The sequence below is a fragment of the Rhineura floridana genome, chromosome 8 (assembly GCF_030035675.1).
Source record: "Rhineura floridana isolate rRhiFlo1 chromosome 8, rRhiFlo1.hap2, whole genome shotgun sequence".
In the NCBI taxonomy this organism is placed as follows: Eukaryota; Metazoa; Chordata; class Lepidosauria; order Squamata; family Rhineuridae; genus Rhineura; species Rhineura floridana.
In genome coordinates, this window is record NC_084487.1 from 114,850,674 (window position 1) to 114,866,652 (window position 15,979).

The 15,979-nt window shown below is 43.1% G+C and overlaps 1 protein-coding gene across 5 annotated transcripts in view; it reads right to left on the reverse strand.

The window, feature by feature from the left end:
- SEMA3C (semaphorin 3C) overlaps window positions 1-15,032 on the reverse strand; it is a 223,093-nt gene extending 208,061 nt beyond the window's left edge. Inside the window, exons 1-3 of one of the 5 annotated variants that reach the window (XM_061582157.1) lie at window positions 14,673-15,032; window positions 14,252-14,491; window positions 7,570-7,711 (exon numbers count right to left, since the gene is read on the reverse strand). In XM_061582157.1, coding sequence (XP_061438141.1) covers window positions 7,570-7,672 — 103 coding nt within the window. In that variant the 5' untranslated portion in view covers window positions 7,673-7,711; window positions 14,252-14,491; window positions 14,673-15,032. Of the gene's footprint in view, window positions 1-7,569; window positions 7,712-8,472; window positions 8,571-12,127; window positions 12,158-13,900; window positions 14,492-14,672 lie in introns of those variants that run through there. The other 4 variants (XM_061582156.1, XM_061582155.1, XM_061582159.1 and 1 more) reach the window with 4 other exon arrangements.
- Between the last annotated feature and the right edge of the window lie 947 nt (window positions 15,033-15,979).

A 15,979-nucleotide genomic window follows, 5' to 3' on the forward strand; every position in this document is an offset into this window, starting at 1 on the left:
GATAACAATTGGACTTGCTCATTCTGAGGTTTGCCCAAACTGCAAATGGAGTGTCTCTGCACCAAGAATTGAGAGTGCCAGCAGCTCCCCTAATTCCTGACCGTGGGCCAAAGTGGCTGGGGCTGATGGTTGCTGAAGCACTACAGATTCCCCATCCCTGCCTAGGAAGGAGCTGCTAATCTGCTTTCTGCTGTGTTCAGTGTAAATGGCCACACTGCAACGACTAGAGCCCTTTTCAGATCTTTGGTACATCTAATAAATGCCTGGAAGTGACAGTGCAATTATGTCCAACGGTTGCGGCTCCTGACCTTGCAGTGGGAGGTCTGTGGGAGGTCTGAAAACAAGGTTCTGTTGGGCTGTTCATACAAAAGAAAACCTTTTGGTTTGTTAACTGCATGTGAGGGGACAGCACAAAGGTCCCACCATGTGGGATACACACAGGTTTCCTTAGCAAGAAACTATGATGGTGGGTGCTGGCAAAGTGTAGAATTGCTGGCTGCTAGCAATCAAGTTCCTGGTTTGAGATCTTTGGCACCATGTGCAGCCGTCTCCATGTGATGCAGCCCTATATCATGCAGTTTGGCTCTTAATATCACCTACAACACCCCCATTCCAGGAAAATTAATCAAGTAAACAGCAGCACATTTGGTGGATTTTCCAGTTGTATATAGAAACCTAGTGACTTTCATGAAAGTTAGAATCGGTCTATAGAAATAGATAAACACTAATTCTGAAATCATGTATTGAATGAGCTAGTATTCTCTCTCTCTCTCTCTCTCTCTCTCTCTCTCTCTCTCTCTCTCTCTCTCTCTCTCACTCACACACACACACACACACACACACACACACAGCTCTTCTCATTCATCTTCAGAGTAATTCTCTGATATGGTTAATTAGGAAAGACTAAAATGGACTTGCAAGAGGGAGACCCAAATTCAGATGTCCAGTTATTAAGGTCACCAAATGGCCTCTCCACCTAACCTACCTCTAAGGGCTGTTGTCACGATAAATCCTGCGCACTTCCATCAGTTCTTTGGGGGAATGGCAAAATATAAATATGACAAATATTTATGGACAGAGCTTAAGTCTGATAAATTCCTACTTTTCAGCTGATGATGTATCCAAACACTATCTACTGGACCACATTGCTATTTCACCACTTAGAACAAATTGCAAAAGCTTGCAGTGGCATGAAACATGTGACTGGATTTGTAAGTATGTTAATTAAATTTAGTATAGCCACTTGGTTTTGTCTGGCCATTGTGTAGCACAGTCTTATGCTAACAATGCACCAGGCTAATACTGTGTAAGGTGTAGCTCAGCACTTAAACATCTCTTTTATTCCAGAATAATTGATCATGCAAACAAGAATAGGCTTGCTATATTTGATTGTCACAATGTTACTGAAATCAAAAGCATACAATGATACAAAGTTAAAAGGAAGGTTTCTTTTTAAAAGTATTGTACCATACATTTGGGCAGTTATTACTGCATGATATGAAATTGTAAAGCCTAAAAGTTATTCCTACCATCTGGACAACATACTTTCCGCCCCTTTTCTTTCAAAACAACAACTTAAAATTTTCATTTTACAAGGGCCACTTGCCACTGTGCATTCTAAAGAAAGCTGAACATGTTTCCTTAAGAATGTCATTCACAGAACTGTTAAAAGGATCTCACTTAACTGTTAAAAGACTATCATACCCCTTTGTGAAAATGGAAAGAAAATTGCTCTGGGATTGACATTTTTATGTAGAAAGCTCAGATCACGTTCAGGGGAAATCTTTGACAATCGCTAATAGCTCTTCTTAATGTATGCAGCAGTTAACAGAAAGCCAGCTTGAAGAAGAGAACTCCATTTTCTTGAATTCTTCCCACCTTGTTTTCCTTTGTCTCCTCATGTTTTATTTTAAAAAGGACATATGCACTAACAGTATTTATATAAATCTAATTTATCAATATCTCCTAAATACTAGAGGTGTGCTTAAATGGTGAAGATGAATTGGGGTGATTTTACCTCTCCCTACATTGGACCGCAATGTCAACAACCCTCGTGGTAGATCAGGGCTTCCACAAAGCCTCATGTCGTTCTATAGGATCTACTTTCATTTACACAGTCTCTCTATGTTTTTCTATGTCTCTGTTTCTCTACTCTTGGCCCATGGCTTTGCAAGGTGAGGCTGTCTACAGAGTACTGAAGATCTCTGGAAGATTTGTATTGTTGTTAAAGCAGAGCTTCATTCGACTGACTTCCAGGTCCCTCTGGGCCCTTCTGAACCTGAGGTCCTGGGCTCTCGACCAGTGCTTGACCTGGCTGACTGCTGCCACTAAGCCTGTGCACCACAATTAGTCCTGAAAGAACTCTTATTGGCTACAATAGAATGCCTTTTTTGAAGCTGATTTCAGTGGGGTAGAGATGTTGCCGCTTTGCCTGGATGAGCAGCCCCAAGATTCTCTCCAGGGTATCAGAGCACAGCACTGGCGATCCCTAAATGACAGCTTTGCATCTGTCTATATTGCAGCTTATGTCAGTTCACACCTGCATAGAATGGTTTCATAGAGTTGATCCACACTGCCTTTACATCATCCACTTCTTTAAATGCTACTCAGTTTTAGAGGCCTGATTTAGATATGAATGGGTGATCTTGTACCAAATATACCATTCCCATTTTTTGTGGGTATTGATTTCCCCCCCATGATAAATGAGCTGAACACTTCTGCTTGTATGCCAAAATAAATGTTTTTCAGAATTTGTTGAATCTCACAGATACATTTGTAACTGGGCATTCCCACTGTACTGATACTCCACGGCTGTACAGTCATGCTGCAGAACTGCTTAAATATGCAGTGCACAGCCAAACCTCCCTCTTTCTGCCACAGGCCTGTATGGAAAAGCTGGTACCTGTTGCATCTGGCAGAAAGGACAGAGACAAGGTCAAAGAAACTCTTGTCCAGATATAAGTTTCTACTGAGCCAACAAGATTGCTAACTCAGGTTATTAAACATGATATACTTAAGACATAAAACTTGGTTCACAGCAATGGAAATGGAAATGGACAGCCTTCAAGTCGATCCTGATTTATGGCGACCTTGTGAATAGGGTTTTCATGGTAAGCAGTATTCAGAGGTGGTTTACCATTGCCTCCCTCTGAGACTGAGAGGCAGTGACTGGCCCAAGGTCACCCAGTGAGCTTCATGGCTGTGTGGGGATTCGAACCCTGGTCCCCCAAGTCACAGTCCAACACCTTAACCACTACACCACATTGGCTCAAATATAGCTGCCAGTGGCACCTACACTGGTTGCCACATGACTTCTGAGAACAACAGAGTGCACTAGTGGAAGACTTGGACAGGGGAAATCTGGAATCGAATCTCCACTCAGCCACGGGGCTCAGTGGGCGATCTTGGGCAGTCATCATCTCAAGTGATTGTTGCAAGGATAAAATGGGACTGAGGATCTATATATGACACCCTAAGCAGTCACCTGCAAGCTAAAAACGTACTAACACAGCTAACTAGCTAGCAAAACAGACACACCTTTGGGTTTGAATTGAAACAAGCAGCACAGACACACCTTAAGCACTCAAAAGAACTGCTCTGTAGTTGCAGTCACAATAATGACTCTATATAGCTCAAATATTACGATCAATGAACCAAGGAGGAGAAGCTGACATGGTGTCTAGACTTGAAGCTTTCAAGGTAATCTACCTTTTGTACAGTGACCAGAATAAAAAAGTGTGACATTTGGGGAAATTTACTCTTCCCCTTAACCCATGCTTATCATTTGCATATAATGAATAGAATTTAAATAGCAATACTGAAGCCCCATCTGCAATGTACATTTAAAGAATCCTGGGAACTGGATTCTCAGAGTGGTTTAACATTCAATCCTTCTTCCCAGGAAACTCCAGTGACTGTAGTTCTGTGAGGGGAATTGGAGTCTCCTAACAACTGTCATCACCCTTCACAAACTATACTTCCCAGGATTTTGCGGGGGAAGGCATGCTTGTTTAAAGTGGTATGGTATTGCTTTAAATATACAGTGCAGTTGGAGCCTAAGTCTGAAAGCGTAGGAATATAGGATATCTTATACCAAGTTGGACCATGGGTCCATCTTGCTCAGCACTGACTGGCACAGGTTCATGAGGTTTTGCTTAGGAACCCAGGAAGCTGCCAGAGGATTTATTGCCCAGAGGGTGCATATTGGCTAGTTTTTCCTATATATTCTTCCCCACGCTTTACAATCAGTCAGAGATGTCTTTGTCTGGATTCCCTCTCTGCATAAAATAATATATATAGTAGGGCCACATCTGAATTTTGGAACCAGTTTCCTAGAGAGGCCTTACTAGTACATCCCTAATAGGGTTTCCAGGTTCAAGGCCTGAGACTGATCCTGTATCTTTAGAAGAGAAAGTCAGCCAAGTGCAGGTGTTCTTGCAACTCTGTAATGAGAAAAACCACAAGGTGGAATTCTCCCTTCCCCCTGCACAACTTTTAAAGATACAGAAGACCTCTTGGAGGCCAGGCCTGGCAACCAAGAGGTCTTCTGTATCTTTAAAAGTTGTACAGGGGGAAGGGAGAATTTCACCTTGAGTTTTTTCCCATTACAGAGTTGCAAGAACACCTGCACTTGGCTGACTTTCTCTTCTCCTAAAGATACAAGATCAGGCCAAGAACCTGGCAACCCTAATCCCTAAGCATGTTTACTCAGAAGTAAATTCCTCTGCATTCAGTGATACTTAGGCTGCAATCTAATACATGTCTCCTCAGAAGTAAGCTCCACTGGGTTCAATGGGACTTACTCTCAGGTAAGCATGTATTGGACTGCAGCCTTAGTCTCTAGTTACATTTAGGGTTGCAGCCTGAAGTACAAACTTAACCCCTTTTCATTTTTTGGTAAAGTTTTCAAATTCCGCTGTGTAATTCCCACTGTCATCGATGCTGTTTCAGTTACCTACAGTGCAATCCAATGCATGTTTATGCAGAAGCCAGGACATGTTCAGTGGTGCCTACTTCTAGGTAAGTGCATAGGATTGCATCCTTCATTTGTTTATAAATTAGCTGTGGGGGGGTTATCTCTGTGTTTTTAGGAGAAAAGCAATTTATGGCATTTCATTAAAAAATGAAATAAATATGCATTTCTGAGTTTCATATATATTATGCTATCAATACACAATTTCTAAAAAGTCAGCTGGGGTGATAATTTTAAGCAACAAATAATGAAGCAAGTAAAAACAGCCTTCTGGATGCTTTGGTACTGTAGCAACAGGAGAGCAAACAGTCAGTAAATAAATCAAGGGTGTGAGGAGAGAGAACCTGAATGGACTGACTGTCAGAAAGACTTTTCCCATTTATTCCTTGGGTGATTCCTTCTATCCCATTTATTATCTTTAGATTTTCTTTTTTTCTCTTCATAAGCTCAATAATTCGCACACTTATTCCACTTAACACATGATTTGGATTGTCAGCCTGATCACCTGCCACATGCATTTGGCAGTTTGTGCTTTTAAAATTTCCGTGAATTTTGTGATCACTGATAATTCCTTACATGGGATAACTGGTAATTTCTTACATATCCTGGAAATACGTATGTGCAAGACAGAAGTTCAAATGGAAAGCAAATTTTTCTAGCCTTTCCTTTTATTCACCCTGAAATGCAAGCATTGCCAACAGAGTCAAGACCATTTTTTAAAAAAATAGGAATACAGACAATTGACTACTCAAATGACGCATGGGATCATCAGCCTATCGGCATACGGCCAACGTGTTATTTGAGGCCTTCTAAAAAGAATGCTTCAATGGTTAACACACAGCTAGACACTAATTATGCAGCTTTGCTCTATAAGTGGGAAAGTGACAATAATCAACAGCAGTGTTTGGAATCTATCCAGAATGTGCAGCAAAATGCACACATGGATCCAGGCTCAAGAAGACTAAAGATTCCATTTGCATCCTTTATTGTTCCATGCCCAATGTAAATGGGACATTTTCATATATATATCTCCCTCACCTCCACAAGTCATGACCACCTGCGTAAGGATGACCCTGGCTTCCTTCAAATACCATATAAGTTCAGTGCATACAACACTCTTCAGTCATACCAGCATACTAACTTCTAAACACATCTGATTTGCTTCCAAGTCAGACTTAAGTCAAGTGACTGCAAGCACATAAGGACCTGCTTTTCACCAAATGAGACTAGTGATCCATCTACCTCTTTACTGTCAGTGGTTCACTAGTCCCAGAAAAAACTCTTTACCACTCTTGCAACTGAAGAAGTTAACTGCTGATGTTAACATTCATACCTGAGACCTCCAAGTACAACATGCTTGATTGATGGCCAAGGGAAACACACATCCCCTTCTGAAAATTGAGGATCTTTTACATTTAACACTTTGCAATCAAAACATCAATAAGCCGCTCTTAGGACTGCTTCAAAAAAGTGCTGGATTTCTTATATGGATAGCACTTCATTATTATATATTCTTTTTAAAACATGCAAACCACATGTACATTACCACATGTTTTACACACTTTTAAAAACAAAATATATCACCATCCTGCAAACAAAGGCATACTAACAGCTGTTTTGAATTCTGCATATGGGCCTGCATCCTTCAAAAGCTTACAGGAACAAGAGACCACATAAATGGACCTAGGAAGAGAATGAATAAAGAGAATGGGGGAAATGTAAAACACTGATGGCAGTAACAAGAAGGGAAACAAATCCTAACACAGAGAAAAATATTTTCTTCTGAACACAGAGGAGGGGGCAGCAAAAAAAAGAAACCTTCAGCTCAGCTGATCCAGCAGCAGATACGTAAGTAATGACTCTCTTCTCCTTCCTCCCATTCCAAATTCACAACCAAATTCACAGTAACAAGCCAGTTGGTCTTAAGTGGCATCGTGGCAACATGGAGTAGAAGCACTATTGTACATAGCAGGGTAGCCGACATTATGCCCTCCAGATGCTGTTGGACTCCATCTCCCATCAGCCCGGCCAGCATGGCCAACAATGAGGGATGATGGGAATTGTAGTCCAACCATATCTGGAAGACACCCCATTGGATACCTCTGAGTTATATTCTTGGGAAGCCACTGCCAATCATGACTCCCTAGCACATGTGTCTCTTTTCATAGTTATGCACATGTGTCCTGTTGCAAATGTTTACCATCATGGACGTGCTACTCAAATAGGAATTTTATTACGTTAGAAGGAGCTCTACCAGCCTCTTGAAATGCGACGATGTACATCTTCCTGAAGGCATTTACATTTTTTTAAAAAGGATGTAGTGAACACTCAGAATGATTACATTTGCGCTAAAGAACATTTAAACTTTTCAAAAGTTAAAGAACATTCCACACTTCAACCTAAATAATCAAGCGTGCTTTATAAATATTGGTAAGATCAGACCCAACACAGAACATTGACCTTAGCAGAGCAAGCAAGGCCAGTTAGAATGATAAAGCCATAATTTTATTTCTTGCTTAGTTAGTTACTGGTGTGAAAGGAAAGAAGACAATGTTCTACAATAACATTTGCCTAGGAATGTTTATCTGCTTTCTTACCATTGAATGTTAAGAACACCCTGGCCTGAGGCTGTGAAGATCCGTTTACAGTGCAAGAGCAAATAAACAGTCCAATCAACGCACGGAGACTTAGAAATGTCATTATCGTCAGATGCGAAACTTAATATCCAAGCTATGAAACCTAAACAGAACAGAAAGAGAGAGATAGGTCATTGGAGATATTACACATTTCACAAGATGCAATGTCAGTAGTATGCAATGTCACCAGAAGGGATGTTTGCTCCTTCTTTTCTAAAATGAGAAAAGTCTGGCATGGCCAACAGTTAAAAAAGAGAGAGAGACTGTAAGTGAAAGTGGGCCTGCCGTAAGGATTAGTTAAGTTTATTTCAATAAGGATGATTCCCACCTGCTGGAAACATAATTATGTTAAATGTCAAGGCAGAGCAAAGCAAGGCCAAGAGATAAGGTTTCATGAATGAAAACGTCTTGATATTTTTAGACCTCTGTCTTTCCTGTACTCTTTTTAAAATATTAAAAAAAGAGCCTACTCTGCTTGAAGGAGCCACAGTAATCACGGGGGGGGGGAGCCACAGTAATCACGGGGGGGGGGAGCCTCCTATAAAACAGAGAACAAAAAAAATGCACTGAGGCAATGTCCTCATGGCAGCTCCAAAGAGCCAGAACAGCAGGGCAGACGAAAGGCCTGCCATCTCAACCCTTTTGCACAGGGTGCAAGCGACACCCGAGAAGGCTAGAGACAGCATGGGAAGACTCTTGGTAGGCATGCCTCCTTTTCTCCTGTAAACTGAGGATGCTTTGCCTGAAAGCGTTTGCTCCTATGAAGCCAACAAAAAGTTTCATAAATGGAGACTCGTGAACGCTGTATTTAAGAGCTAAGTAGGTAAAAATGCAACGCGGAGAGCTCATTTATCCTGGGCTTGCCTCTTGAGCAATCAGACATCCACGGTGGCATGGCAAGATCATCTACACTTGAAAAGCTGAGCTGAAGACAGAATGTTACTTCTGCATAAGCAATCCATTATCAATGAAGGCTGAACTGCAGAATCATGGATCAATGACAAATATGTATGATGCCATAATTCATAACACATGGTTGCAAGAGCCTAGGAAACACTAAAAATCAGATAAAGCTATAGCCCTATTTGGGCATTCAGTCCCCTTATGTGCAAGCACCCATCTGAAGAGAAATTGGGCCATGCTACCAAGAAGCCCTTCCCATCGCCTATGCAGTTTACAGCCCTCCACGAGGTTTAAGGTGAAGGTCTGGAGCAGAGACTCTGCTGTACTCCTTTAAGCTCCCCTGAACATTTATCAGCCAGCACAAACAGGTTTTGAAAATAATGGAGGCAAGAAGCCTCCATGAGTAGAAGTTGTTTCCCACTGCCAATCTTTGCCCTCAAACTCATGGAGGCTTCTAAACTGTGTACAAATGATGCACTGGCAGCACATACACACCATCCTACCATTCTTTTTGTGCATTTGCTTACAAAGTGAGTTGGCTGAACGCCTGAGCAGGTCTTTTATTGACCCAGCGTCTTGTTGTACTTGTGATTAATATGAATCCATTGCAGTGTCAATGAACATGAGTGATCATGCACATGGACATGATGGAGTAGAGCATACATAGAAAGTGACAGCATGAACAGAGAAGCTCACACATTGCACAATCAATGACACTGGGCAATATGCACCAGCAGGTATAGACAGGTAGTGCTTACATTGGCCCATCCATAGGATAGATCCAGACTAAGTTACTTACACTTAGGACCCATTGACATCAATGTGCAAGCATAGCAGGGAAGGCCAGCAGGGAGGGACAGTGCTGCACACCTGGCCTCCCATCATCTGTGTCACAGTGATTGTGTCTGCCACTGCACCTCCTCATTGCCTCACCCTTTCCCCCTCCTGGTAAGCACAGTGACATGGCCAGTGGGAGGCCAGGTGTCCAACACCACCTCTCCTACTAACTGCCTATGGACCTGTGTCCAACTAACTGAAGCTGGAGCCAACCCAATGTAAGCCATCTCTATCTAGGGATTATGCATATTGTTGGGTGATATACAAATGCACACGAAGGCTATACGTATTACTTGGGCAATGTACAGCATATCTATCATCAATTCTGTCCGATATCTCTTGACAATTATCCCTATTGATTGGACAGTGTGCAGACTCCCCTGTAGATGCTGTCAGGGTTTGCACTGTAGGCTGTATTCAACTAAGTCCTACTCAGTGTAAACCCACTAAAATAAATAAACCTAAGTTAGTCATGTCCATTAACTTCAATGGGTCTACTCTGAGTTGGACTAGCACTGAATAACATCCATTGGCTATGCCTTCATGTGAATATGCACAATCACTGGTGTTCAACTCTATTAACCCAGATATATACACAATCACTAGCTTATCAAAAGACATAATCTTATTTCGGCTATAAGCTGGACTCTGAGCATTCTGTGTTCCTGATGTATTTCAGATCAAAACATAGCCTGAAAAGGAAATGGAAGGGAGCTAGAACCGTTGATGTCTACTTTCTACAGTCTTTCTAAACAATTACTTTACAAAGTGCAGAGAAACTATCTTGAATGAAAACTATTCTCTGTACTTTTTTAAAAAAAATGTGCACCCCCCCTTTTATCCAATAAATAGATAACCACAGACTATATAAAAATATTAGATATAGTCAGGAATGTGTGATGGTGAGTTACACATTCTTGAATGTTTACTCTTTTGTTAGTGGGTTTTAAAAGCTCAAAAAGTGTAAGCGAAGCAGCAAAGGGACTGAAGCCACAGCAATGCATATTAGGCTCAGTAGCACAAAATAACATGTAAGCATAAGAAATCTACAGCAAGGATGCCACCCTAAGCTACTCCCATTGGCAGTTAACTCAACACGATGAGATCATTCATTTGGGCTAGTTCACCACATAAACCAGGGGCATTTTCTGCACCACTGACAACCACTACAGGGCTTGATGAAATCAGTCTCTTCGTGGTCGCTCTATAGCATTCACCAGCCTTAATGTCTAGGGAATTCCGCTCCCACCGGCCAGCACAATGCTGTGGTCAGGGAGTGCTGTTGTGGTTGGCCATGGCTGAAACTAACAGAAGCGCAGAAGAGCATTACGAACTAGAAAATGAAATTCTATATATTTAGAGGGAAAGAGATAATAAGACCTGGAAGTCTTATGATCAAATTCTTGCTCATCCATAATGCTTTGGTGTCAGTAGCTCAAGACCATCTCTCAGCCTGATGTACTTCACTAGTTTGTTGTGAGGATAACCCTCAAGTACGCCACCCTTGGCTCCTTGGAGAATTAATCTGCCTTGTGGTGGTGTTTTTTGGAAGTGTCAAAAATAGACATGCAGAAAATGCTTTTAGGATGGATTTAAAAGGGAAACTATTTTTTCCTAAAGCTTTAATTAGCTCTTAGAAGTGTCCTCCCCCAAGCAATTTTTCAGGGGTTTGTCTATTGAGAATTCTATTGAGAACTGAGAACAAGAATTGTCTGGACTCTGAACTGGCTTTGCGATGCCATCATGTAGCCAACTCCCAACAGGCTGCATTACAATACCATGGTGTTGGGCTGTTATCAGTCTAGGTACATGATCCCCAATTGGCTGGATCACATAACTAGGAAGAAAATATCCAGGTATATACAATAACAAAAAAGATTATGATGATGAAGCAATTGTTGATCAGGCAATGAAGATCCATTGACCAGGAGCAAAAAAGTTGAACAAGGGAATTCAAGGCACATTATGGTCCCCAGAAAACGATACTTTCACACCAAAAATGTGTGCATGTGAATCTCTGGCACTGTTCTTTAGGATTTGCCATGGGACACTATAGAATATGTGACTTAAAAAAGAGCCATGCTGTATCTAACCAATGGTTTGTCAAGTTCAGCATCCCACTTGCCACAGTGGCCAACCAGAGCAATCGCACTTGAGCAGGAGCACTTTCAGAAAAAGCACAGGATTTACACTCCTTTCTAATCCTAGCTTTTCCCTTATAATTCAGTAGTTCAGTTCATGTATAACCATAGCCCTATTCAGGCTTTATACTCCCAGGTAAGACCAATGCAAGAGCAGGGAGTGGGGCCACCCTGAGTAGCTCCCCCAACTTTGCACACACTGACTAGCCCCACCCCCTGGTGTCCACACATACAGAGTTAGCATCTGCTGGAAGGTACACGCAAAACTGATTCCAGATTGTGTGGAAGCCTTCCAACATATGACTTGTATGTACAAAAGCTCCCTTGCTGCAGAAGTTTGCACTGAACACACAGATGGTTGGGGTTTGGTTTGGTTGGCCATGCGACATAAGCGCAGGGCTACTTGGTGTTATGGAGTGTGGTGTAGTGGTTAGAGTGTTGGACTAGGACCATGGGAGACCAGGCTTCAAATCCCATCCAGCCCTGAAGCTCACTGGGTGACCTTGGGCCAGTCACTGCCCCTCGGCCTGACCTACCTCACAGAGTTGTTGTGGGGTTTACATGAGGAGAGGGAGAACTATGTATGCCACCTTGAGCTCCTTGGATAGAAACACAGTAAATAAACAATAAAATAACACCTGAATAGGGCTAACTTCCTGCGGTTTTTGCATAGATGGAAAGTCATCACATCTTCTGAAATACATGAAAAAAATGTAAAATGGAAGTTTCAATATATGAATCTCCCCAACAGATATTTATTGAAAACACAGAACCAGGTGTTTTTTGTTTTTTGTTTAAAAAGGTCATAGAAACATGAACAAACATAACTTGGGAGTCAGTCCTTTGATCCTGAAAGCAGTGGACAGCAACTACCTCTGGAGCAAGCCCATTGATTTCAGTAGCATTGTTCCAAATTCAGCAATTTAAGCAGAGCTTGGAAAAGTTACTTTTTTGAACTACAACTCCCATCAGCCCCAGCCAGCATGTGCTGGCTGGGGCTGATGGGAATTGTAGTTCAAAAAAGTAACTTTTCCAAGCTCTGAATTTAAGTGCCCTAAGCTTCATACCCTTTGGTACCCAGTATGAACTCCTCAGTGCAACAGGAGCATGTGGGTTTATGCGCAGAAGCTGAGAATCCTCAGCACCTGCCCCTTAACATTGTGAATATTATACTCCCTAGAGTGGCGACAGCAAGCCAAAAGCTTTTTATCCTCATATTACATGGATCATTCACAGCCTCCACAACGCATTCAGCTATGTTCTACTGGGGAAAACTCAAGAAGATATATTTCCCCTCTCTGTGCACAGTTGGGCTACACCGTCTGTGAAGGGAGCAAACACCTGCTTGAAAAGAACTAGCTGCGTCTACAGCAAATCATTTTGCACAGGGTAGCCGGGAAGGGTATACTGATGACCGTCTCCAGTCCAGGAGCCAGACCCTCAATTTAGGCTGCAGACTTAATTGCATGCTTAGTAGTAAAGGAGTTTTGGGAGTGCAGCGGTTGAGGCAAAAGGCTCATAATCCCATTGCCACTTTCAGCCAGCCAATCGTCATGCAGCATGCATCATCTGAAGGGAGCATCAAAGCGGCCCAGAGAGAAATGACTCCTGCCGCAGCCATTCCCAACTGGCGGGGACTGATGGAGACTCCCGACGGGCTTAGGAGGGCCAACATGCCAATTCAAGTCAGTTACAGCGGGATTCCTGTATTACCTCGCAATGCATCCACACGCGCGAAATAGCCCCGTCCATTGCCCCCACTGGGGTGCCATTTGGGGGCAGATCAAGATTCTAACCTTACTGTCAACAAATGTTGTTAGAAGAATACACAAGCATCACAGTCAAGAACAATTTTCCCCCACTCCCAATAGTGACACTTTTTTCAGAGGGATGGTTTTCAAGTCAGCCCCTCCCCACTATTTCTGGCTTACTACATTTCCACTAGCTAATAGGCCTAGGGTTTCCTCCTCCATTATCCACCCCGTTTTTTGTTTTGCAAGGAAAGAAAATGCTATCAAGTCCCAATAAGACTGCTTTGTTAGACCCAAACAAAGGGTTAATCATGCTGAGCTTGCAAGTTTAATAGAGGCAACAAGATTAGTATTCCACAGTTGTCGAAGATTCCTTCTAATATATAAGGGAGGAGAGTGGCAGAGTTATGCAATGTGCATTTCGATTATATTGGAAAGAAATAGTCCCAACAAATGCTCTTCCCAGTTTCAGCAATTTTAATGTAGCATAACCAAATTTTACTTTAAAAAAATTGTTTTCCGTTTCAGATCTGCACTGGCTGCAGCAGCAATCCCCTATGCAATCCAGTCCATTTCTAAATGAACAAGTCATAGGCACAGACGCTCAAAAGGTGTGCAAGACTGCAATATCAGGCACCCTTGAAACCAAACGGAACTCACTTCTGAGTAAATATGTCTAGAATCAGGTTGGAGGGCGGCAATTTCATGCGTATTCGCCTTGGAAGAAGCCTTATTTAGAGCACAATGAGCCTTACTCCTGAGTAAACATGCCCAGGATCAGGCTAGGCTACACGTGATACTGCTATATTATTACCACGTGTGCCACGTGAATTTGAGACGGGAAACAATATAATTTTTGAAATAGTATCTTTTTTCCCCCGCTTTCTCTGTCACAGAAAACCAGACTGTTTTAATTCAAAGAGCATCGTTGTTTGAGTTTGCCGTCCAAGTCAGAACTTGATCTTCCCCCAAACCAAGACAGTAAAATATCGGCATGCGTCTTAGTCACACCCGATCTCTCCTGGCAAGCGGGCAGATCCTCAGAAACAAAAGCAGGCGACCTCCAGAGCCTTTCTGATCCTAAGGCTCGTAGCTCCTTCGACAGTCCGTGAGTGGGGCACCAGTAAAGCCGCTTCCGCGGAAGGGGGGGGCGGGAATCAGCGACCCTCTGCCCGCCGCTTTGAGAAAGCGTTTTCCAGCTTCCCTGTGAAGTACAGGGCAGGTGTCAGGCGCTCCCGCTTGAACTATCCTCTGCATTGGCGGCGGCGGGGCAAAATCGGTCCACGGAAGGAAAAGAGGGAGAAAAAAAATCAAAATTGAGCTGCTGCGAGGTTATACTCACAGCCTGGAGGCACTAATGAAAATCAATGATCAGTTACATATAGCACATCAATTCACAAGGCTGAAAAGGGAACTTTTCGGTCGTACTCACCAAGCCAGATTCAGTCATGAAGTGGTAAGAAAGGGTCTAGGAGGGATTCCTTTGGGGGGAAAGCAAAACTTTTCTTAAAATCCCAGCTCCTTTCCCCCTTCCCTGGCTTTGGTAAGTAGATTCCCAGCTTCCGTGTGTGTGAAGGGGGGGGGATCCTTGGAGCAATGTCCTTTAAGGTACCGGGAGCCTCTTCTCCCGAGTCCCGAGAAGAGAGCACCTCAGGCTGAAGGGAAAGCCGCGAGGCGCTCCGATCTCCAATTACACGCACTCCGGCGCGACAAAATCCTCCCTTACTGGAGCAGCAGCTCCACCGGAGCCTTTGCATGCATCACGAGCGGAGCAAATCGGAAGGGCTGAGTTGGGTTGGCTCGTAAATAAATGCAGAAGCCACACCTACGAGGAAGTGAGCGAGAAAAGGGTCAGGCCGAAAGAGAGAGGGACGAGATCGGGCGAGAGAAAGAAATGGAAACAGGTAAAAAGCAGCACCCGTCTCGCTGGAGAGGCGGTTTACAGCCCAAAGCCTTTGCATGTTTGCTCAGATGTAAGTTAAATGGCCCTCCCTCTCGAGGAAGCGTGCAGGAGATTGCAACCCGCTCATGTGCGCTTGTACATTGTCAGAGCTGATCCCGACCAATTTCAACGGAGCACCCTTCCCAAGGAGGTTGCAAATCCTATGCGCATTTACTTGGAGGTTCTTTGAAAGCAACACTTCAGAGTAATGAAGATCAGCCACAGCGTCTGAAGTATTTAAAGTACCATGCTTCTGCTGCAGATGTTCAAGCGCCTCTGCCAGTCATTCATTTCCCCAGTACAATTCGCAGTTCACCAGTCACTGATTTCTACAACCAGATGCCTGTTCCAGATTTGATCCAGAGCTCCGCTCCACACCTTGATGCTATGAACGCTTGGGACAAGTCTTGGGACAAGCAAACAAAACGACACCGATGAGCACATGCAGAGTGCCTTTCATTTCTGAACAACAGTCCATCAGATGAATCGGAATTAAGGTCAAGCTTCAGGGTCAGAAGTCACAATTCCAAGAAGGGTAGAACCCCAACATCCAGCTGTGTTTTCAAAAGCTTCTGTATCTTCAAAGCTGCCTCCCACATTCTCCTACCATGATTTCCCAGAGCATTCAAGCAGCTACAGCCTTCCCCTTGAAGAAATATCTTCACTCTTCAATAGACCAAAAGGGTTAAATCAGATATGGGGAAACTGGGACCCTCCAGATGTTGTTGGACTCCAACTCCCATCAATCCGTTCTGGCATGGTCAATGATAAGGGATGATGGGAGTTGGAGTGTAACA